The sequence below is a fragment of the Eucalyptus grandis genome, chromosome 7 (assembly GCF_016545825.1).
Source record: "Eucalyptus grandis isolate ANBG69807.140 chromosome 7, ASM1654582v1, whole genome shotgun sequence".
Lineage (NCBI taxonomy): Eukaryota > Viridiplantae > Streptophyta > Magnoliopsida > Myrtales > Myrtaceae > Eucalyptus > Eucalyptus grandis.
This window is the reverse complement of record NC_052618.1, coordinates 45,878,641-45,902,443: the sequence shown is the minus strand read 5'-3', so window position 1 is coordinate 45,902,443 and position 23,803 is coordinate 45,878,641. Positions and strand designations below refer to the sequence as shown.

The window sequence follows — 23,803 nt, the reverse complement described above, 5'->3', positions numbered from 1 at the left end:
TTTTTTTCGTCGTCTTGGTGGGCTTGGGAGTAAGGGCAGGGGGCAGGGGTTTTGCGCGAACATTGACCCCCGGGGTCGCGAGGTCAAAGGGCGTCCGACCCGTCCGATGGGCGCCACGTGTCCGACCGACGGGTGGAAAAAGAAATCGCAGAAGAAGGGGAGCGGGGGCAGCAGGAGAATGAGAATGACCAGCAGGCTTTTCTGTTTCCGGGTTTTATCATTAAAGAAGTCGAAAAAGAAAGGGAGGGAAAAAGAGAAAAGGAAAAAACAAAGGAGGAAAATAGAGAGATAGGGGGAGAAGGTTGTTGATGAAGTCTCTGGGGGTTGTCGGTTCAAAGGTCAGCTTGGGAAATGATTGGGAACACAGACTAAGTGTAAGACCCCAAGAAAATATATTTGCATTTTGTCCTGTTTTGATTTTATTGCCTGTTGCAAGAGTCTAAGATATTCCATTCTCTAAACTGCCCCACCATAACCCGTCCCGATTATCTCGAAATACTTATTAAGCATACTTAACGAGATAATACTTATTTTTCAGATTATTAATTATGCGTATCTCGAGCATGATCAACGAATTTAAAAATTACGATATTCCCTTATTTGGTTGTTTAGCACGTGTCACTAAGGCCCATTGAAAAGGAATCCCGCCTTTTTTTTTCCGTGTTCAATAATCCCCCTCCCCCCATTTTTGGTTTTTTGAACCTCCCAAAAAATTAGTATTTTTGGCTAGCGATGGCTACCAGCTAAATTAAATTGATACATGGAATTATCGAATTAAATGACCTAACATATTATAAGTGGGTCATATATAATAATCGGTGAAATTATCGTATTAAATGACATGATATATTTCAAGTGGGTCATATGTAATATTCAATGGAAGTCTGCTACATCACTGATGTTGATTTTGTAAATCGATCTTAAGATGTCCATGATTGTTTTTTTTACGCGGAAGTGTAACCCCAAGGACTTTAGGAAAAAAAAAATTACTTATAAGTATTTTATTTGCAATGTTTAGTGTTTGGATTTGTAATTAAATATAATACCGAGTTAATTTTCACTAATCATAGCGGTCCCTCCAAATAAAAGATTGCCTGAATTTGAACTCATAATGTTTCTCATCTTAATTAGCGTGACAGTCTTTGAGCTGTAATTCCATAAAATTATTCTGAGATTGATGTCTTGGATAGATTTTATCATGGTATAGAGAAATCATGTAAAACGTACTAAAGTAAAACCGACAGAGTTTAATTTGAAATCATGCATCTATCTTAGCGTATCAATATTGTCTAAAGATTGAAAACAAGATAGTTACGTTATGATAACCGATATGCAAATTGGCTATTGATGATGTAATAATTACAATCACTGAAAGTCCATGGACAATAATGTTTGTGACAGGATCATGTGAGTAGACAATTTCATTAGCTCCACCGTTTGAGTAAAAGCAAAGTTTAGAGCAATGCATGCTGGCCTCTCTTCATTTTTCTCAGTAATTATACAACTAAATCTTGACATATATCGCGCACTTGAAAGGGCTTTTGTGTAACATGTATCGAAAAAGTTGACACTTATATCGCTACGAGATTGGCTTAGTGGTTAAGGAACGGACTCAATTTATGTATACAAAAATATACAACGTCATCGCATCATTAAATGAAGGGATTTCACGTTTGGCCTACCCTATCAAAATTTTAACTCGCGCTTCGCTCGAGGCGATGAAGTATCCGGTTATTTTGAAATTTACCTGTCTTAGATCACTTTTCTCATTATTAACGAAAAGGGTGGATTTCGTTCAACGTTTCCTTTACACGGGGGATAGAGCTGATACCAAGATCGGATACGCCGGTGCGTCTTTCGGTTCTCATTCAACTTTGATCCCCAGAATTCATTCGCTTTTGACCAAGGAAAGGAGATGGAAAGGTGGAGGAGGGGAGAAAAAGAGGGGGGGAAAAGGTAGGGCTAAAGGGTGATCGACGGGAGCGAAGGGATCTTTGGCGTGCGAAGATAATGAGACCATAAATGCAATTTACCTGCTCACGGGCACAAAGAGGGAGCTGCAACGCGTCTCTTTTAACGTGGATGCCGAAAGAAGAAGAAGAAGAAGAAGACATGAGATTTCTAGGGTTTCATGCGTTTTGGACGAATGTCATTTATATGCCCTGAGGATTCTTCATTATCTTTGCACTGTTTTCCATGGATTTCTTTGTTCTTTTTTTCGTTTCCTTTGCTATTATGCCAAGTTGAACTTGAGACTGAGTTGATTACATGTGATTGCTGTCATGGAGTATTGAAAACAAGAAATGTGAAAGGGGACAAAGAAATCGAGAAAGTTAAAAGTGCTGATAACAAAAGCAGTAAAAAAGAGAAGGAAAGAAGCAAAGAAAAACAACCGCCAATGAGATTTATATCCGTCATTAATTATGTAATGAGATCAACATGAAATTCACATGATCAGAAAATATAATGAAGTCAGTCCACAAGAATCAGCTCATGAGGTCTTCAATCCGGTCTGATGTAATTATAGATTAGGATTACGGCATATACCACGCCCTCATGGTGTCGAGGAAGGATCTAGCGATTTTTAATGGGGAAAAATTTGACCAATTACTTAATAATCGGAATAGTACTTTTACAATTTCAAAAGCTGACGTTGTGTAGGTTTTGTTTGACTATAGTATATCGGTTTTCCTGACTCCAAAATTATTTATTAAGATTTATTTATCAATATGTTTTTTTTTTTTCTGTTGTGGGGGGGGAATTCAATGAAGATACTTTGGAATGACACGCTTCCATACTTTTGAGAAATCTTAGGGGTGCAAAACATATATAATCTTAGTACAAGATTGTTAAAAGTAACTAAAAATTCATGACCTAATAATTCAAAGTTCTATCAAAATTATTGGGAAGCAACGTCTAACATCGCTCTTTTTACGGTTACACGTTGCTCAAAACCGCGAGTCAGAAGGAACTAATTAAGAGGCGATTAAATTACAAATCTGGAAAGAAACCGATTCTGCAATGCCATCATAAAGAGCAGCAGGGCAAATTATTGCTCAACAAATCAAAAGATTTGATGCGATTCGCAATTAGTACAAGAAACATCAAGTTGACTCTTCAACGGAAGACATTTACAGCCCATTATTAACTCCCGACTTGTCCTCGTACTCTAACTGCAGTCCAGATGTTACCTAATGCTTAAGTTCATTGTTAACTTAAACTGAAGTGCGACTGGTTTTAAGTCAATAAGCGTGTTACGCTTGACTTACTAAAACCGACTTACGAAAAGACACGGTAGACAACACCAACTCCGAACGTCAGTTTCATTGCATCGCCATGTTACTTGAATGAATCTCGTCCTACGAAAAGAACCCATTACAGGGAAGAAAAGAGAAAACGAAGCCCCCGGCGGAGTGGTTTTCCACCGCCGGTGCGCGTCATCGTGACGGAAGATGTCGTCATCCGGAACACACCACTTAACTTTTGGCAAAACCCCACCGCCACTAACTTACCCCCTCGCGAGAGAGGAGGGGTGGGCAGCTTCGTGGGTTCGCTAGGTTACGGCCAAACACGGTGCTGTTGAATCTTGAATGCGGAAAGCCTTTTTGGAGTTCATGCACAGGGCTGGACACTAATGTCCGAGTGCCGAGACTTTTGCGAGCAGCCGAATCGTGCTATGTGCATCTTTGCCCCCCTTCCCCTCTCCACTCCTCACCAAGTCAATGAATCCAATCACTAGTGAACATGGACTCGTGTCGCCTATGATGTCTCTCTTCCTCTCTGTCCCGTTCCGCACTGTCTGTCGCTTCTGGTTTCGCCACATATGTTTCAGTGGAGAATATCATGCGGTAGACTTGGAAAATCTACTGCGGTGGAATATGTCGTGAAGGGTCAAAAATAGAAAAGAGAGATTGTGTGGGGAGCACTGTTCTTGAGGTCGCACTAGATAGCTTCGCTGCTTTCTCCTGCTTTGCGCTTGTCTTGTACCTTTTGGACACTCGACGGAGGCTGTCTTTTCTTGTTCTTTTCGTTTCGTTTTCGAGAGAGAGAGAGGGAGAGAGTAAGGTGACGCTAAGCGGGATTTCACATGGATCAGGTGTACGATTTTTCTCGTGAAAAATCGGCGGGCACTTGGTTGGACCATTGGGACATCTCATCGTACTTCCCGAGAGAGAGAGAGAGAGAGAGTCCCAGACGGAAGGTGCACGATTTTCACCTTCCGGGTCTGCCCCGGAGAGAAAAAGATAAGAGAGAAATTAGGTGCGCAACAAGGAGAGGTCAAGCTCAGCAAAGGGGAAGGTCATTTCTCCGTTTCGTCAAGCCCCCACACGAGGCACCGCACGAGTCCTCCTCCTACACGGCATTGTCGCAAAGCAATTCGCATTGTTTTCAATTGTCGAATATTGGCATCCATATATGACAATTGTGGCCCCCCGTGACATGTCGATCATCTCGACCGACCAATCTTTCTTTTTCTCGGGTGATTTCAGATCGTGCGTTTCGGAATGGAGACCCGCAATCCAAACCCTGAGCATGTCCCGATAAGGCGTTATGAGTCAGATTCATGAGATCTATTCTTTCAGTATCGAAACAATGGGAACGGAACAGTCATGGACTTTGGTATATCATTACCAAACTATTAATTTGTATAATACTATCCCCGAACTTTAGTCCAATGTATAACGCTATCCTAAACTTTCAAATATTTTCATATAATTTAGAGACAACATTGCACAAATCAAAAGCTCATAGACCACATTGCACGTTAAATCAAAATACAGGGGCCGCATTACACAAATTAAAAGTTTAGGAATTGCATTATACATTAGACCAAAATTTAGAGATTGTTTATGCTATTATCCCTTGTTTTTTAGGGAGAGGATTCTCGAGATAATCAAAGGCTATTTATAGATAAAAATAAAAAAGGAAAAGAAAGAGAAAGCCAATTCATCTTCTTCTTTTTCCCCATTTTTCTTAATAAAATGGGGGAGGCGTGTCCCATTAAGGCATTATGAGTCAAATCTCCGTTCGGTACCAAAACAGTGGGATAGAGCAACAAGCACAGTTGTTCATATAGGGAAAATAGCACAAATGATCCATAAACTTTAATATAATGTGTAATATTGTTCCTAAACTATTAATTTGTACAATATTGTTCTTGAATTTTGGGCTAATGTGTATTATCATCACTAACTTTTTAAACATGTTCATATAATTTAGAGATCACATTGAACGTTTGTTAATAATTCATAGGCCACATTGCACAAATAAAAAATTCAAGTATGACATTGCACATTGGATCAAATTTTTAGAACCGCATTGTACAAATTAAGGCCATGTTTGGTAACATTTTTATTCCTCTATTTTTCTGTTCTTTTGGTCCCTAGAACTAAAAGAATAAAAAAAAAATTGGTAAAGTCAATCAATTTTCTATTATCCAAGATAGATCAATAGCTGGGAAAGAGATTTGAAACAAAAAGAAAAAGTAGAAAGAACTTCTTTCGAGGAACAAAAACAAAAATAAGGTCATTTTAGGAAGAAAAAAAAAAGCTTAATGTAACATAGTACTCGTCTTTACACAATCAACACAAAGTCCAGTTTCTTGATTCAATCCAGTCCCCATTTTTCGGAATAAAAAAACGAAAAAAAAAATCAGAAATTTAGGAAAACATTTACAAATTAGACTTTGAGTAGTTTTACTACATTTTAGTATTAATTCTAATTTACAATATTTTAACATAAAAATTGTGAAAATCTTTTGATGAAAATTGGATTCAAAATTAAATAAGTTTTTGGGGCTTTATTATATGGATTTTTTAATGTCGTTTTCTTTTAGAGATGATGCTAAGTTGCGAAAGCTTTGCGACTCCAAGTAACTTTTGCTCTTCCTATTGTAGCTAAAATGGTCTATGCACTTATTTATTGTAATGCTTAAAGATTTACTATCAATCTCCTCTAATTGTGAATTATAAACCAATAAGAGTTTCACTGCAATTTCCAACCATCCATCTTGACTAATTATTACATTGGATTTTCTTAAGCAATCAATATCGATCAATGAAATTATTACAAAAACCCAGTTTTATCCGAACATGAAATGTTAAGTCTCAATTGAAAAAAAAAATGCGAATAGAAATTTTTAGGGTCTCAAAGACATTTACACTCTTATTCTATTCAAAGAATGAAAATATCATATCATTCGAACGCATTCTTCCGCTTTCGTGAAGCATTCAAAGAGTTAACATAAATTGTTCTCAAAAACATAATTACTATCAAATGTTTGATAATTTAGGAATAGCATTATACATTAGACTAAAATTCAGGAATTATCTATGCTATTATCCCGTTCTTCGGGAGAGAAAATTCCTCGAGATACTCGGACATGTTCTTTGTATATTTATTTTTCCCCCAAATTGTCTTAATAAAAATGTGGGGGAAGCGTGCGGGGCGGGGGAGGAGGGCGTGGGGCCCGGGGGAGATGATGAGGTTAGCGGACAAAAGGGAAGGAACAAAGGGGGCAGCAGAGTGGGGGTGGGGTGTGGGGACCGCACTTGATGATTGGGTAGGGAACCGAGGTGGGCCCCCTTGTCCGCTTGTCTTCCCCCTGAATTTCCTGATTTTGCCCCTCCCCCCTCCTTCCCCTTCCCCCGTCCCTCTTCCCACCGGATAAACTTGTCGGCCCCAACCCTCTCTCTCTCTCTCTCTCTCTTCGCACGACAAAAACATTCGCTTTTGCGAAATCAACATCTCTATCTTTTTCTTTTTTTTTCCGACCCAAAATTAATAATAAAAAAAAAAAGAGGAAAGAAATCGACGTCTCTCTTTTTTTCTATGGATTACTATTTTGATATCATTAAGGTGTGCTTTTCAACGACGAGACAGCCTGCTTTTGAAAAGAGGAGAGGGGAGGGGAGGGGTTAAAATTCCCGAACACACTCGGATCGCATTCTTACGGATCTAATAAAACAAGGGAGGGCTCAAAATCAAATCGTGTGCGCATACAATGCGAGATCATCATCATCATCATCATCCCATGTTCGGTGATTACCTCTTTGAAAAGTTTGGGAGGAGTTCTTGAAATGGTACTTGGTCGGATCGAGTTCGAGGTGACGAAACTGAGTCGAGGGGTCGCGCTAGGGATCTTGGACGGTCCCTCCCATTTGGGGCATCAATAACCGTCTTTCTTATCAAGTAGAGGTGGCTTGGCGATCGAGCAACTTGTAATCGTTCCTCTTATGTTCAACCTATTGCAATTATATGAATTTAATCATAATTTTTTTACAATTTGTTAATTGAGTCCTTTTAATTAATTCGGAAATCGTATAGACGTCGGTCATCTTACGTAACATAACTAACGCTATCGTAAATAATTTTTCTAATTCTTTAATTATTATTTTTCCTTTCTCCCCTTTCCTTTTGGCTGAGGAGGATTTGGCCGAGGCTAGTGAGAGCTACTAGTGGCCGGTCAAAATAAAAGGAAAAAAAAAAAAAAAAAAATTAAAAGTAAAGAACATAAAAGCAAAAACAAAGAAATATAAAAAAAATTAAAAATTATTCAAAAATTATCAATGTTGGCGCTCGGCATACCATATAAGACAACTAATGTTCACATAGTGATTTCCAAGCAAAATTAACTAAAACGATTAAATTGGTAAAATGTAAAAATGTTTAGAACTCAATTAATACAATTGAAAGATTTATAATTCAATTGACACAATTACAATAAGTTTTTCAAATACTTTACCCTGCGCATATGTTATTTCCTCCTAGATCTCATTCTCTTTACCCGTTTTGTGCAATGACTAGACAATCCATCCGCGTCGAGGTTTTTCAAACCAGTCCATTGATCTATGCCGATCACAAGTTTCCATCCATTATTCAAAAGTACCAAAAAAACTCCGATGATTAATCGTTCACAACCGACGTGTCGTGTTATATGTGGTCTAAACGTGAGCGCGAAGGCGCAGTTAGAAAAAAAAAGTGGTGAAGATTATGGGAAAGCGAGGAAGACAATCAGCATTCCATAGATTGCCGAATTTTCTGTCTCCCTTTATAAGGCTCAAGCATAATTGCGCATCGTTCATCGAGGAAAGTAGGGTGCCTATTATAATTGCACCTTTGTCTCCACTCACAGACAAGGCGAAGAGATTGGAGGCACGCTTTTGGTTTCTTTCTTCTTTGACAACTCAATCATGGAATAACTCCCCTGTTTTTTCCTTTCCTACAAGCATGATGATCAGCCTAGTTTGTGTAAATTCCCCCCATCTATCATATGTTATTTAAGTGGCATTGCATGTGAACCATGATGGAAACATTAAGCTTATTTGTTCGATTCGATTACTTTAACTGTGTGGTCCAAGACAAGCCCAAGGGATGCGGTGGAAGCTGGTCATTCCGACCTTAATGGCGTTCTCGAATTAAGAAATTTCATTTTCATCTTCCACAAGTTGGATAAACTATCAAGGTCGCCGGACTTTCGGCCTATAATATTGGATAACTAAGCCTCGTAAATTGTCCCTACTCGCCCCTACTCGCCCCTACTCGCCCCTGTCGGATGACATCATGCATGGTGTCGCATGTACCCTTGAAGGTATCGGTTGGATGTAATATATTATTTTCTGAGGTGACTCGATTCATTTGGATCTGAAACAAAACTTTTTATCGATGTATTGTGGTCGTGCTATAATATCTTGACGGGTGCAATAATGAGGCTGCCAAACATGCATCCAAGGGCAAGGTGTCTTCCAATTTGGGCGAAAAGCACAAAAAGCAGCATTATGGCTTTAATATAGTTTGAAATCTCTAATTTACTGTCAAGAGTGAGCTCTCTTTCTCTCTCTCTCTCTCTCTCTCTCTCTCTAACCCACTTGCTTATTACCCACTTCTTGGCCAAAAAGAGAGAAGAATCTATATCTTGTCAATGATCTGCTCACGCGTCGTGATGCTCAAAATGTATAGTTGCTTGCTGGACTTTAGCTATTTTATCTTAGCCAATTAAGTTCAGTAGCAACAAAAGAGGGGCAAGCCAACTCAAATCTACTAGAATCGAGCCACGCCAGGTTCTATTAACAGACCGTTTGAGATGCTGGAAAGGGGATGTAAGGTCGGTGCACAATGTATTATTGAGTCAAGTTTAGACTTACCCATCTTTTCTTTTCTTAGGCTCTAATTCCATTCCCCTCTTCATTTCTTTTTAGAAAAGTGCAGTGTCTTGTCCTTTTGTTTTTTTCCTTCCCTCTTTGAAGTCCCCAAGTAAACCGTTCTGGGAGGTGCATATCCATCAGTCACGATCCAGTTGTTGGACAACCCCTCTTTTGTACAAGCAATTCCCTTCCTCATCTGGCACCGACTATCCCCTCATGTCTCCCATAGTTTCCTCGACCTGCATGTGATCACTTCATTGAATGGGATTTCCCCCTTTTTCCTCCTTAAAACATGGCCTAAGAATGGGCCTGAAAGGTGTTGTGTTCTGGGCAGTGGTCTTCCCAACCACCCCCATAGAAAATTGCACTACAACCTTCAGAGACGGTATTACCTCAGTTTGTATTTCTTCATATTACACGTAATTAATTTGGTAAGAGGAGATTATATTATCCGCGTCACATAAACTTAGGTAGCTGCTGCACATGATATTCTTGCTAGTTCCTTCTTACACGTCACCATGACATCCACTTGTGCAACCAAAAAGCAAAAATTTATGCGACATGTTTATCCCCTACCCAATTCAGTCCTCAGATTTCATCAGTTCCTTTTTCCTCCTCTCCAACCTCCAGATTTCATCAGTTTTTGATTGCTATGCAGTAGGAATTGAACCCTTCCAAAATCAATCTCACGACAACTAAGAACATGAGTAGGTGAGAACTTCCACAGATACGGTAACCCAAAAAAGGCATAATCAGCTGCGTAACACTTTCAGTCAGGACAAAATTTATTAAAAAAAACAAAAAACGTTGGAGATTGAAGACATTACGAGCCATTAGCTCTCCAGCGGCGCATCCTATCTCAATTACTTTACAGTAGCACTTCCTTCCTTACTTGTAGCTTGATTGATTGATGAAAAGATCTTCTGCATTCGAGGCTTTCCTGTAGTATTTTGTCTAAGTCTCACGAGAATGCTTCTTCCATGACAAAATCTTTGGTTATAAATGACATCAAATCCTTCCAGTATGTACAAGAGTCAAGTGCGATGATCGCTCCAATGATCATGCCTGTCATTCTAGAACAATGGCAACAATCAAGCAAAACAGTATAGTCAACAACCATGAGATAGATCAGAGTAGCTATGCACTAAAAGAAGTGACCTGAGGCCCATGCACCTATTGTTTCAGCTTACATCACGGAGACTGTACAAATATTCCGTAAGCTCCTACTCTTAAAAGGTTAAAAGGGAAAAGGGTGAACCACTCACCCAGAAAGCATGAACCTTTCAACTTCTGGCATTAACTGCCACATGCATACCATGACAGCCACAAAAGAAGGTTATGTACACTGAGTGCGAGCTCTACAAAACCCAGTTTGAGAACTTGTTGAAAAATAAGTCCTGCCAGATCTCTGGAGCTCCATCTTGCAAATGAATTTGATCATTTTGTGCCTTAGGCATCTTCGGGTTCAAAGCTCAATCTCCAAGAGGGCATAGTGGTTGACGCATGCTAAGCTCTACCTTTAGCCCTGGGTAACGCTCCAGGTCATGCGAAGAACCCAAAACTTTCTGCACATCAAGAAAAACCAGGGCTTATGAGAAACTTTCTCAATTGAGTGTTGAAAAGAACTCTGACAGACACTTAAGCAAGCTACATCTCAGACATTTGCCCAAGAGAATGGATATAAGACAGGCCTTCACAAAGTGAAAGGAACCTAATAGCCTCGTCCCAACAAAATAAGGACAATAACAAGGTGGAAAGGGATAAAGACACCAACAAAGCCATATTTCAACCAAATATTCCATGTGACTAGGAAGAGATGCATCTCTGGCTTGATGCAAACGAAATCAAATTTCATGCACCAACCAACCTCGCCATGGTAACTTGACATCATATCTGATAAAGTAGATATAAAAATTTCCACTAGATTTTTTTGAGTAGATACTTACCAATACAGCATGATGTGCATCTTGCAAAATATTCCCATCTATTTCAAGTCTGGCAATGGGAAATTCTGGAAGGTGTCCTGACTGTCTCTTACCAAGCAAATCACCAGGTCCACGCAAGAGAAGGTCCATATTTGCCAAGTGAAAGCCATCAGTTGAATTCTCCAGCACCTTCAAACGGGTCAAGCTACCGACAGTAGATGCTAAAAGGATACATCTGGACTTTCTCACTCCACGTCCAACTCGTCCTCTGAGTTGGTGTAACTGAGCCATCCCAAATCGCTCAGCATTCATCACAACCATCATTGATGCATCTGGGACATCCACACCAATCTCAATCACCTGTGTGGAAAGCAGTATATTTGTATCACCTGATCTGAATCGCCGCAAAGCTTCATCTTTCTCGTCGCTTTTCATTTTCCCATGTAACAAACCACAGTTGTAATCCTTGAATCGTTGAGAAATGTCTTCTAGATCAGCAGAAGCTGCACGAAGCTGAGGCAGTTGCTCGGATTGCTCAATTACTGGATAAACAAGGTAAATCTTCCCTCCTGCTTCTAACTCATCCAACATCATCTGCATCAATCGAAGCACAGTATAACATCGTAAGTTATTCATCACAAGTCATTGTGTTTTCTTTATGAGGACGGCCTCCTAATAGCATTTCTCATCTGATGAATTTAAATAAGTAGCCAATTTGCCCTATGGTTGAGGAACTGGTCCATTTATTTCAGAAAAAAACTTCCAGCAAAAGATTTAGTAAACTTCACAAGAATTCCTGCTTCAACCTACTCAATTATTATAAAATCTAAAAAGTTATCAATTTAGTCAGTCTGGATGCCCTCGTTACTATGACTCCTAATTTCACTAGACAAGCAGTACCAATTACTTCCTCTTCCGGTGGGCAAAGTAGCATCAATTACTTCAAATATATAGGAGACCACAATCCATTCTACCAATGAAAAGGCAAGGCACCAGGAAAGATATGAAGAACATTCAAATAGTCAAAAAGATAATGCTGTCTGTTAGGTGATCAATCCACCGGATTCAATTTGTCCTTTGACAGACGCAGAGTCCGACATGAAAGGGGAGGCCAACGTCTTCACAATTTCACCTTGGTAACTAGATGGGTCATAAAAAGGAAATGACAACTATTTATTGCAGGCACGGCCTTCTCAACCCAGTAAATGGCTAACCGAACATTAGGCTTCTTCCTTCCTAGCCAATAGGATCAAAACTGGCATGTGTTTTTATGATCTTGATTGTAGAACATACCCTCAGAAGATGTCTGCTCTTCTATAGTTAGACATAGATCTCTTCCCGGATAAGAATGACCTTACTTTGATTGAAATGAGATGAAAATAAATAAATAAATAACGAACAAAAACTCATACAAACATCAATTCAGTGTCAGAAACAGAAAGAAAGGATCATGAACTAATGAGCACATTTGAACCATTTTTTTTGCGAGAATAACCCTGGCCTGGCTTCTGAGAGGTGATGTTTAATATTCTAAGAGAAGGTCACACTGTAATTCAAAGGTTGAAACAGTTTCACGACAAGAGCCCATAATGATAGTCCATAGATCTCCCATTTCCCTCTTGCAATGTGAAAGATGTGTTAACCTGACAAGACAAGCTTGCTTTCCCCACAACTTCTCAGGAAAAAAGAAAATGATAGAACAACCTAGTGGAAGTCCTGAAACCAAAACTGGGATATATAGCATGACGTTTGATGAAATAGAATATGATACGATAAATATGAAGCACAAGAACAGTGATCTAACAACCAGAGACTTCAAGTCAATCAATTGAACATGAAGAAGTAATCTCAACAAGTGTAATTTTATGATTGCCTGAAATTACCGAAAACGGGATTCTTAAACAAGGGGACATGTTCACCTTATACATTTCTTGAAAGCCTTGTTCATTTCCTTCAATTACATGTGTTTCAACGGGAATTCTTCCAGGAGGCAAGTCAGTGATCTGTTTGAGCAAACAAAAGATGGCAGTTAGGCCAGAAAGCATACATTGACAGATGCACTGGAAAATCAAGTGTAGAATATCAAACAATTTTTGTCAAGACAAAAAGAGCACCAGTGCGTCAAGAAAGAGAAATTCTTGAAGCAACAGTATGCAGCGAAATGAGCAGCAAGGAGAGTTTCTCACTCAGGCCCTCATCAAGAAAAATAAAGCAGTCATCTTCCCCAATATGGGAGTACGAACATGTTATATTAGCAACAATAAACATTGTAATGTCCAGTCTACCCCATCTCATAAGAACAACCTAAACAAGCATTTAATCCTAGCAACACCTAACATCTCTGTCAAAAGCAGAAGGTAGACTGAAACTCACCTGCCATGCCCAAAAAGGGCAAGCATTATATTTAAGAACCCTCACAGCCAAAAATTAACACCCGAAGCTTAATTAAGCGCCCAAACATATACTCTGTATTGCCAAGAATTACAACCCCTTTTGTTTATATACACAATTAAATATGGCTAGAAAAAGCTTCCTGCCTTGGCTTTTATCTCCTTTACTTGGGTGGAGTAGTTTTTTCAAAAAATTCTTTTTTGTCCATGAGCTTACAATTAGAAGTACTGTCCCACATTGCTTGACAATGGGTCCTAAATACTCTTTATATTCATGTGGTTTCTCTCTACCTATCAGCTTAAGCTTTTGTGTTGGAATTTCTAATGTTGTATTAGTGCCAATGCTATCCCTTTCACGAATGTATGTGGTCCAAATTCCAAGTGAATGTAACTTTCTAACATTACAACTATTTCCAATCTAGTCCCTAAACTTTTGATTTATCTAATCAAGTCCTTGAACTTGCATAAAAATTTCTAATCAAGTTCCTCTATCAATTTGAACAAGATGTGGCCCTTGGAAAATATTGGAGCATGACGTTTAAAAAAAAAAAAAAAAAAAAAAAACCCACCAGGGAAAATGACCTGAATTTGTTCCTGTGGAAAACTTTACCTTCATGAATAAGCCACAATGGAAAAAAACTCTAATACCCCTCATACTCCAACATGATCTGACAACCACATCAGCTCGAATTGCCCAGGATTGGTGCCTGAGGAACTTGATTAGAAAATTTATGCAAATACACTGACTTAATTACATAATTTATGTTGGTTCAATAACTTGATGAAGACAATTTAATATTCAAGGCTTTAAGTGGAAAAAGTGCAAGTTCAAGGATGAAAAATAGAGTTAACCTAGGTTTTTTTCTCACTAGCCTGCCATTTAAGATAACACAGACCAAAATATAAGGAAACTTCACCAAGCTTCTTTTTTCCTAATTTTGAATGTTAAGAATTTTGTTTTTCTAGCAAGGCATCTACAAGGATACAAAAGCCCAATAGAATACATATTTCCATCCAGCTAAATAAAGCCCCATCACCCCCATACACCTCTCTGCACCCAATGCCTAAGCTCAGGTCACCAGGAATTCCCCTTCCCACTGAATGACCACAATCAGGTGAGAGCCTCAAGTGCTTTCAACAGCACTGCTGCTCTTCCTTCATCGAGAGTTTGCAGTATCTGTCATTTTTACTACTGGAAATGCCCAAATACCAACTATGAGATGCCACCAAACATTCAGTTGCTAATTACCTATATACAGGAAAATATCATTACAGGGAAAAACCATCAATTGATTTGTCTATCAATTTGTTAGATTATGATACAGAACCATGTATTACATGCAGATACTTTTGTTTAACAAAGCAAATATTGACCCACCTGTGTCATGGACATATCTCCATACAATGCTAAAGCAAGTGTCCTGGGAATTGGAGTGGCTGACATGGCAAGGACATGAGGGGCCATATTAGCATCACCTCTGGAAGGATCATCAAGATGAGCTGCAGCAGTTCTTGAACTTACAGAGTTATAATACAACTGCAGAAACGCAATCTGATCACCCTCTCTTTTTCAAAAAGGACTGAAAAAGATATAAGGAAAGAAAAGGCAATGGTCTCCGACTGAAGAGTGATATTGAGATCAAAACTTCCTCCTATACAAGCAATAGATAAAGAAAAAGCTTAAATTTCCATCTTCCCCAAAACTTTGACCATCTATTCTAGCTTCAACCAGAACCTTAAGATGCAATTCATCAGATAATTCACAGTGTTCAGGGTTTAAATTATCAGTCTGAAGCCAGGATGGACATCTTACGTTCTTGGTTTAAAACAATAACTAGGGTAAAACACATCCCAGAATGTAAATATCGAACTTCAAATGAGATTTAATATCTTGTCATGATAATTATTCACTATTGGCTGAAGCGGTTTGGCACTAAGTCCAATCTGAGAGGAAGATGCTTTTTTCCCTTACTCGATGGCTTAGAACTGATCTTTTGGACCGGTTGAAATTGTCAATTCAGAGTGCTTAGTCCCAATACTGGTACTTCTTACACAGCTCTGATGCTTTTGTAGGCCGATCAAGTGATCAAAATGAAATGGACCTTTGATTCAAATTTGTTTAGCATCCTGACTGATTTGGAGCCCCTATTCCCGAGAATAATTGGTTCAGAGAAAGTCCAAAGGTAATAGTTTCATTTTCTATAACGTGATTTATCATACTGTTCAAACCATTGATGGTCCAAATTTTATGAGATAGATCATTAGAGATCTTAGATGGATGAAAACTGAGAAATGAGTCATTCCCTCAATAAATTACACTGATTTGGCACATAAGCAATATCAATCGTGCAAAGAAGACATCAACAAAGCCTTGTTATAGTATCCAGTAAAAGGTCATTAAAGAAGAAAGGAACCAGACCAGAGAGAATTAAAAAGGGCAGAATTTAATGCCAATATTACATATGCAACAACTAAAACTCTCACAGACAACTGAGTATACAACGAGTCCCATTCCCACCAAAACTCAAATATGCTACCTTTCGTCTAATTATAACACCTTTTTCCCTCGGTGTTCTGGCTTCCGCATTTTGGATGATTGCCCACACATATATACTCTCTGGTCATATACAAACTGACACATTTTTTTCTGTTGGAAGATCATATTGGCATGTTGCTTGGTGCAAAAGAATATCTATGATTATGCTGAGAAATCCCATGCTGAAGAATCGACAGTCAGTCACCCAAAGCAAAAGAGAGCATATTCTTCAAAGGAGACAATCTAAGAGGTCATCCTCCAAAGGCAAAAATTATCCCCTTTCAAGAAAAAGCAGAAAAAAAAAAAACCAAAGGATAAAACATAACTAAGGCTAAAAATCAGATGCTGAAGAAATGTACAGCTTCACATCCCATCACTGCTATGAAAAGGAAATCAACTTTTAGTCAATATGTTCTATTGCAAAAAATTTATCCAAGTCAAGGGAAGGGAATGACACATGGCGTGGCCAGTACACAGGGCAAAGAGAATTAACTGCCTATCTAGCAACAGCTTCTGCATAGCTAATTCACAATGTAAACATATGTATTTACCTTACTATTAAACCTCCCCCTTTGAACCACACCAAACCGATGTTGCTCATCCACCACAGCAATACGTAAGGCAGAAAACTCAATCCTCTCGGCTATTAAACTGTGAGTTCCAATAACGATCGATATTTCTCCAGTTTGGAGCCCCTGTTAAACAATCGCAATACCAATAACGGAAGCAATGCATGACTGGAAACAATGACAAAAGAAGAGAATGCATACAGATACATACCTCACGAATGACCCGAGATTGTTTTGAAGGTGTTCCACCAGTAAGCAAAGCAACAGAAGGTCTGGATTCGATGTCCAATTTCTCAAGCAAATCAAGCAAGTGCTCGTGATGCTGGATCGCAAGCAACTCAGTTGGAACCATGAAAGCTGCCTAGACATGAGATAGAGAAACTATAACCATAAACTATATTAAAAACTAAATCCATCTTAGGTGGGCTACAAAAGGAAAGTTTCGCATTCAAAGATAAGAAAAATCTTGACATGAGAAGATATTGTGGAGAACCAACTTGATATCCTGAGCCAATTACTTCCATGCAAGCCAAAAAAGCTACAACGGTTTTGCCACATCCCACGTCACCCTGAAAAGGAACACTTTAATTGAGTATGAGCAAGCTAAACTGTAGAGGCTGTATGCCAATTACGGGTTTTACTTTGAACGACCTTCAGCAGATGGCAAAAATATACAACGGCCTTGCATACCAACACAGGGACTCCAACTTTAATGCAGAAAAAATTTAAATTGCAGAAAATGGTTAGCTAAGCCAAGAAATCTGAGTGTGCACAATCATTCAGATGAATCACAGGTCACAAAAATTACCAATTGACAATAAGAAAAGGTGAAGATCATAATGATGTTTGTTTATACAAAACCTAACCTGCAAGAGCCTATTCATGGGAACAGGTCTCCTTAGATCTGATATGATCTCGGAAACAGCACTTAGCTGACTAGTTGTGAGGTCATATGGAAGAGTCTTCAAAAACTTTTGGGTAAGACTAGACCATTCCTTAACATATGTGGAGCTCATTTCAGGTTTTCTGTACTTGTCCAGCAACCCAACTTTCTCTATTTCTGTACCAAGACCTTCAAGCATTTGGAATAAGCGTCCCAACTGTCAGAAGATTCAGTTAATGGTTAAGAAATTAAGTTTGGACATGATTTGTGCATGGATAAATAACTTGTGGTCAGAATATAAAAGAAAAATCTTTAGCAAGGAATGGAGCCAAAGTAAAAATCCACTGAAACTGTCGGACAAATTAGCAGAGGATCATGCTAAAAAGATGCCTGCTCTTATTACACCATATAACTGTATCAGTATAACCTCTTACACCATATTTAGAAAGCTCTCTGACTGAGAAATCATTCAGGGCACCTGATCCTTTGCATTGAAGGAGGCCAATATAGCATTTCAGTTTAACCATAACTTTTGTCTGGTCCCACATCCAGAGTGACTTAGATCATAGAAAATGCAAACTTACAACTCTGCTGATTATTATAGCACTAGCCATACAAATTGAGATCCCACAAACTCTATATTTGCCTCCTCTCCCCTCCCACTAGCATCACGAAATTACTTTTTCTAGATGTTCTCTGGTAAATTATGGATGAAATGGAAACGAAATTGGAGTTTAATGAGTGCTCCCAAGAAAAGCCAATGCCCACTCTAATCTCCTCATATGACAAATCAACCTAAGTACATAAAGTCCTGACAATATTCTCATATCAGTTCTTTCAGAGAAGATCTTGAGATTTTAAAACTAAGCAAGAACAGGAATAGTCATCTTTTGTTCATAAAAGCATACGCAAAAGAGCTCTTTTACCTGCAGGTAAAAAAACTCATCGAATATCAGCCTTTTGCGAGCTGAATCAGCCTCATATATATTCTTTGGCTGGTGAATTCCCATGTATGCCTGTGTATTACAAGAAAACCAATAAATGATAGTAGATAAAATGCTCCAGATGAACACCTTCATGGAAGCATTGCAAGACTTAAATTTCTGGCAATGCCGTCATATTACCAGATGACATACTACAGTATTAAGGTCATCTTTTCTCATCTTAAATCCCATTCCCTTACCTCAACTTTCTCAATAAAAATGACAAAATTAACTCTTTGTGGAGAGTTTGGATGTCCATCTCCGTATAAAAAGAGTAATATAAAGTCAACATCCAAGACTTCAAGCAAATCACTACCCTTTTTCCCCTTTTTTACTGTTAGACCCATTTTCTTAGTAGCATCTTTTAGAAGCACTTCCTCTTGAGTTTATCCGCCCCTTTTTTAAGTACATCAGATCAGATATTGTTGTCAGGTTAACTTTGGGCCAGCATAATTCTGACATACAAGATCAACCAGAAATCCATCTTATAGGCACTCTTTTTAATCTAACATAAATTCAGACATAACATCAAAAGCACTCTTCAATAAGGTTGAAATTTCTGATGCATGATAGACCAATTTACTTATTGGGAAGATAAATTGTTCAGGGTGCACTAAGGTGAACCTCAAATGCACGAATAATTGTAAAACAGAGAATAAGAAAGAAACAGAACAAGAACAGGTTATTTAGAGGCTTTCCCTTTACTGAGATGGTCTCACATTAGTTAGTAATTGAAAAGAAGCCTATCTACCTACAGAGGCTCAACTTGTCCCAAATCAATCCAAGTGAAGACAAGCCAGTTCTTAGAAGAGGGAGTTCCAGCCACTAAATGGCAAGGATGTAGATGGCATACAGGTCAAGGCCTATGTGGCAACATATCAGCTATCCACTAACATGCAGCATAAATAACCTAGCTGTCGCTAAATCTTTTTGTCCCAGATCCTTTATTTATTTTATTATTTACTAATGGCAAGGGATGGAGTTACGAAGATTCTTATTAGTAGATTAACCGCACACTCAAAAGTTAGAAAATGTATGTTTGAGGTAAGAAAAAATCTCTGGAAATGAAGCAAACGAAAAGGACAAACCACTTACATCACGAAGACCTAAAATTCCAAGTTCCTGAGTGACATCTTTTGGAATAGGATCCACACCAAAAGACAAGGTTTGCAAAGCTCTGGCACAATAAAAGTTGCATACACAAGATGCATATAAGATTATGCACACAGATAGAGCAAAATTGTATATTACTGTGATAATACAGGGGATATGTCCATTTACAGAGACTGGTTTTGTCTAAATAGCAATGCAGACAGAGTAATATATAGGGAAGAAGAAAAGATGGTTCTATGCAAGTAGAAGTGCGTGATGAAATCCAGTATTGAGCAATGACATTTTAGGAAGAACTCACCTTTGAATAACATCCCTAATAAAGGTAGGGTTTAAGCCACCTTTTGAAGGGTATATAGGGTATGGCCTCCCAGCAGTGCAGAGAGAGGAGTCCTCTTCATCTTCAAGCACGTCAATATTATATTCTCTAATTTCATAATGATCTTCAGAACTCATAGATTTTACCTAAACGGAGAAAAGTGCTGCTCAAAATTTCTAGACAAGAAACAACTTATTATTCTGTTCTCGAGATATGTTACCATCTAAAAATATCTTCAGACACGAATTCAAATAGAAGTTTTTGTTCAAGAACAAATGAGGGAGGAAAAACAGAAGTTCAAGACAAGCAAAATGGATTTGGCATTACAGTTGCAAGAATATGCAGATTATTTTTCCTGGCAACACACTTGTCGGAAAATGCAGATTATTATTCCATCCACCTATCTATCAAATAAAAGCTAGAAAAGAAGAGGCTGAAGAGTGTATGCAATTTATCACAAGGCAAAATGACCAAAACTAGGATGCATGACTGTCTTTCAAAGATTTAAAACATTGACAACATATAGCTTCAGCAATGCAAATTCATGAAATTCACCATCTCTATTGGTAAACAAATATGAAGTGTACTGCACAATTTGAGAAAACAGCCAAACTAATTGGAAAAATGAAGAACCAACGTTTTCCAAAATGAATTTTTAGATTCTCAGATTGCAAAATCAAAACATTTATGCGTATACTAACCTTGCCACTAACACACACAATGTCCCCAACTCTGTGCTTCTCCTGAAGGATTCTTAGAAAAGATTGACTAGTAAAACGAGTACCACGAAAGAATTTCTTCAGATGCAGATAGATTGTCTTTTTCTCCTTCTCATCTAGATCACCATTCATATGCTCCCAAGTTGATTTATCATCAGCGATCTGACAACTTACAACCACCTCTAGAAATGAAAATGAAGAGCCTGCTCTGATTCCTCTGTGGAGAATGGGTAAGGCTTAGTCATATAAAAACATCCTTATCCTATTTCAAAAATTAAATAGCCAATGCAATCTTTCAAAAGAAAAATACTGACAGCCGAGGCTGCTATAGATCCCGAAAAAAGGAGAGGAGCAAGTACAAATTAGTAGAAAGGGGGTTTCAACATATTTAACTGCTGGAGCCACATGCATTCAAGTTTTACAGAATGATAATGTTAACAAGAACAGCAAGAAAAATGTGTATAATATCGTCAGACATATTTATATCCTCGCTCCAGGTAAAAAACAATAATAGAGCAGTTGCAGTAGCCAAAACTTTAGTCAGGAAACTCCAGAAAACTACAAAAACTAGTAGTAAAGAAAATACAGAGTGGATGATCACAAATCAACAACAGATTTCGTCAGCTGATAAACTGATTTCAGTAGTACATAAAAGGCCAACATGCTTGCACTATTTGCAAGAATTGCCAACAGAAATCGGACTGAAGCCAGTATCTTCTGTCCCATTAATCACAAAAATTTCTAATTAAGTTCCCCATCTTCCATTTTTCCCCATTAAGGGTTGAACGAAACACTTATATGCAGCTATCCACATTTCATGGCTAGATTGATTGCAAATGATACGATCATTTTCATCAAATGTGTTGATGCACAACACTTAAAAGTGAAAATTACTCAGCCAGATGGCAAAATGCGCATCATCACTTCCCTCATCAGAAAAACTGGACTAGCGCCTAGAACGCCTATGTCAATAGGCCACAAAATGATGAAAAAATGGAATTACCTGGAGGACAAAATCCTGCCAACTGAGATCAAGTATTGTCCATCCTGAATTCCAAAATGTGCATTCTGAAGATCAGCATAAGTCCTCGGAAAATGGTTTAGCAGTTTTCGTATCTACAAGGAAACAAAAAGAGCAGTGAAAATGCATGCTTCATTTCGTGAATAAAAGCTAGAAGAAAATCAAATTTTACATGATCTTGAGGGGCACACCGTGTGAAAGTCATTCTTTTCTAGTAGATGGCGCTGCCTCTTAGTCAATCCAGGTAAGGAACTGATCGGTCTGTCGAGAATCATCTCAACCAATGCAGCAACTGAATCTGATTCAGCATCCACTTCATCCAAAGATTCCTCCTCAACTACTGAGCTATCCAAACTTCCAATTTCCACAGGCATGGGCTCATCAGGTAGCAAACTTGCAACGCTTTCTTCCATTGGCAATTGTGATGAAGACTTTTCCTCTTCGAGAGAGACAGACAACGAGGACCATGCATTGCAGAGTCTATTAGGAACACCCCAATCCGCATCGACAGCAGCGGGGGGAAATCCCCAGCAACTTTGGGTTGCTGCAGAAGAGAAAGATGTCGTCCCGTCATACAGCTCTATCGTCGGCGAACTGCCGATGATGATGGACGGGTATTTCTTGCACACCGAGAAGGGATCAAATTCATCCTCGAGATTTGCACCGGAATCCTTCCCATCCCAATCATCCTCAATGAGATCGTGAATTCCACCGTCGCCACATGCTACAACAACCCGAGAACTCAAACGGCGGCCTGGAACATAAATGCAGCTACGGTGGCACGAATGCAGCCGGTGCAAGTAGCGGGACACGATCCCAGCATGAGGCGGCTGCAGAGCGAGATGATCCATGACAAGCTGTCCGGGAAGGCCGCCGCACAAGTTCACGAGCAGCCGCTGGATTCTCATCTAAGAGAAACGGAGGTCGCCGCATAACAATCGAATCTACGGGCCCGCGCAAGTACTTCCGGCGGAATCTCGCGGTCGACACGACGCATCTGGCGCAAACATATAGCCGCAGGGGCTCTAATTAATCAGCAGAAGCCAAGGAAGGGCGCGACACGCGACGACGGCAAAACAATCGCTGCACTCGAAATCAAGCGAAACTAATCGCGATTCGAAAACAAAAAAATCAGCTCCGTCGCCGACGTCCACACGGCCAGCCGCGGCTCGAAGAGCAAAACGGCATCGAAACGGCGGGGAACGCCGGGGGCAGAAGCGAGGAAAAAGACGCGAACTCTCAGTCGAACAGCCGCGCGACGTTCCGTCGCTCGAGTTCCGCGAGCTCAATCGGACCGAACCGAATGGAACCGCCAGCTCGTCTCGTCGGAAACCGGCGGAAGAGCAGAGCAATGCCAGCGGAAGTTGCAGGGAACGAAGAAGAACGGCGATTTTCGAAGAAGAAGAAGAAGAAGGGAAGTGATGGCTTACGAGCGTTCCGTTCGCGAGTTCTCCCGGTCCGTTGCAGAGGAGGGAGAGAGAGATGAGTCGCGGTTGTGCAGTGGGAGCTCGAAAGTGCTCGAAAAGATCGCGAGCGTTTGATATTTTCCCCCCTCCCCTAAAATGTTTCGACTTTAAATTTGCAGAAATTGTAAAGAAAACTGTCCGTGGCTTTTTGCATCGAAATGAGTTTGGAAAAGTAAAAGAGAATATTTGTAATTTTAAGCTCCTCCACATTTTGTTATAATTATGGCACCTATGTATTCGAGAAAATGGATCTCGCTTTTACTTTAAACACTTATCGTTTATTGAATTTTGCGTACTGTATAAAGAGAAAAGCATGTCCTATTGGAAGAAAATTAAGCATTTGATTACTTTTCTTGAACCTCCGTGAGAGTTTCCATCACAACTTTGCAGTAGCAGAAGAGCCCACTCCCCCTCAAGGCTCAGGCAATGTGCATCCCCTGGGTTGTTAGAATCCGTTATTATGTAATTGGATTGAATTAATCCAATCACTTAAAACTGCTCACATCTAATTGTTTGTAATTGTCTTTATTTCGATTTCATGAGAATTTACGAAGTTTGGAGATGAAGTCGAGGGTGGAAGCTCATTATTTGAAGAAACAAGTTTCAAGTTTCAATTATAAGAGGGTTGAAGTTACAAATGACTATATACTTAATTTGGAATTTGAAATCATGTTGTTTGCTTGTAATTGCGCTCTAGACAATTCTTAACTGAGAAAAAAATCAAGTCGAGTCCCAAAAA

General features: G+C 39.1%; 1 protein-coding gene across 3 annotated transcripts; it reads right to left on the bottom strand.

The window, feature by feature from the left end:
- Positions 1–9,736: 9,736 nt before the first annotated feature.
- Positions 9,737–23,168, bottom strand: LOC104453713 (ATP-dependent DNA helicase homolog RECG, chloroplastic). 3 transcript variants are annotated; one of them, XR_005553035.1, is made up of 16 exons: positions 23,029–23,168; positions 21,790–22,595; positions 21,581–21,693; positions 20,560–20,794; positions 19,841–20,004; positions 19,525–19,606; positions 18,373–18,462; positions 17,430–17,663; positions 17,061–17,132; positions 16,775–16,924; positions 16,546–16,689; positions 14,837–14,995; positions 12,988–13,071; positions 11,090–11,662; positions 10,409–10,708; positions 9,737–10,216 (listed from the first exon to the last, which is right to left on the bottom strand). XR_005553035.1 is itself a non-coding variant. In XM_039317127.1 (15 exons), the coding sequence occupies exons 2-15, from the start codon at positions 22,504–22,506 to the stop codon at positions 10,616–10,618; spliced, it is 2,910 nt and encodes a 969-aa protein (XP_039173061.1). In that variant the 5' UTR covers positions 22,507–22,595; positions 23,029–23,168; the 3' UTR covers positions 9,847–10,615. The 3 variants fall into 3 exon arrangements, 2 of the variants coding, with proteins under 2 accessions (XP_039173061.1, XP_039173062.1); XM_039317127.1 differs by having other exon boundaries at positions 9,847–10,708; XM_039317128.1 differs by lacking the exon at positions 23,029–23,168 and having other exon boundaries at positions 9,847–10,708; positions 21,771–21,944.
- Positions 23,169–23,803: the final 635 nt, after the last annotated feature.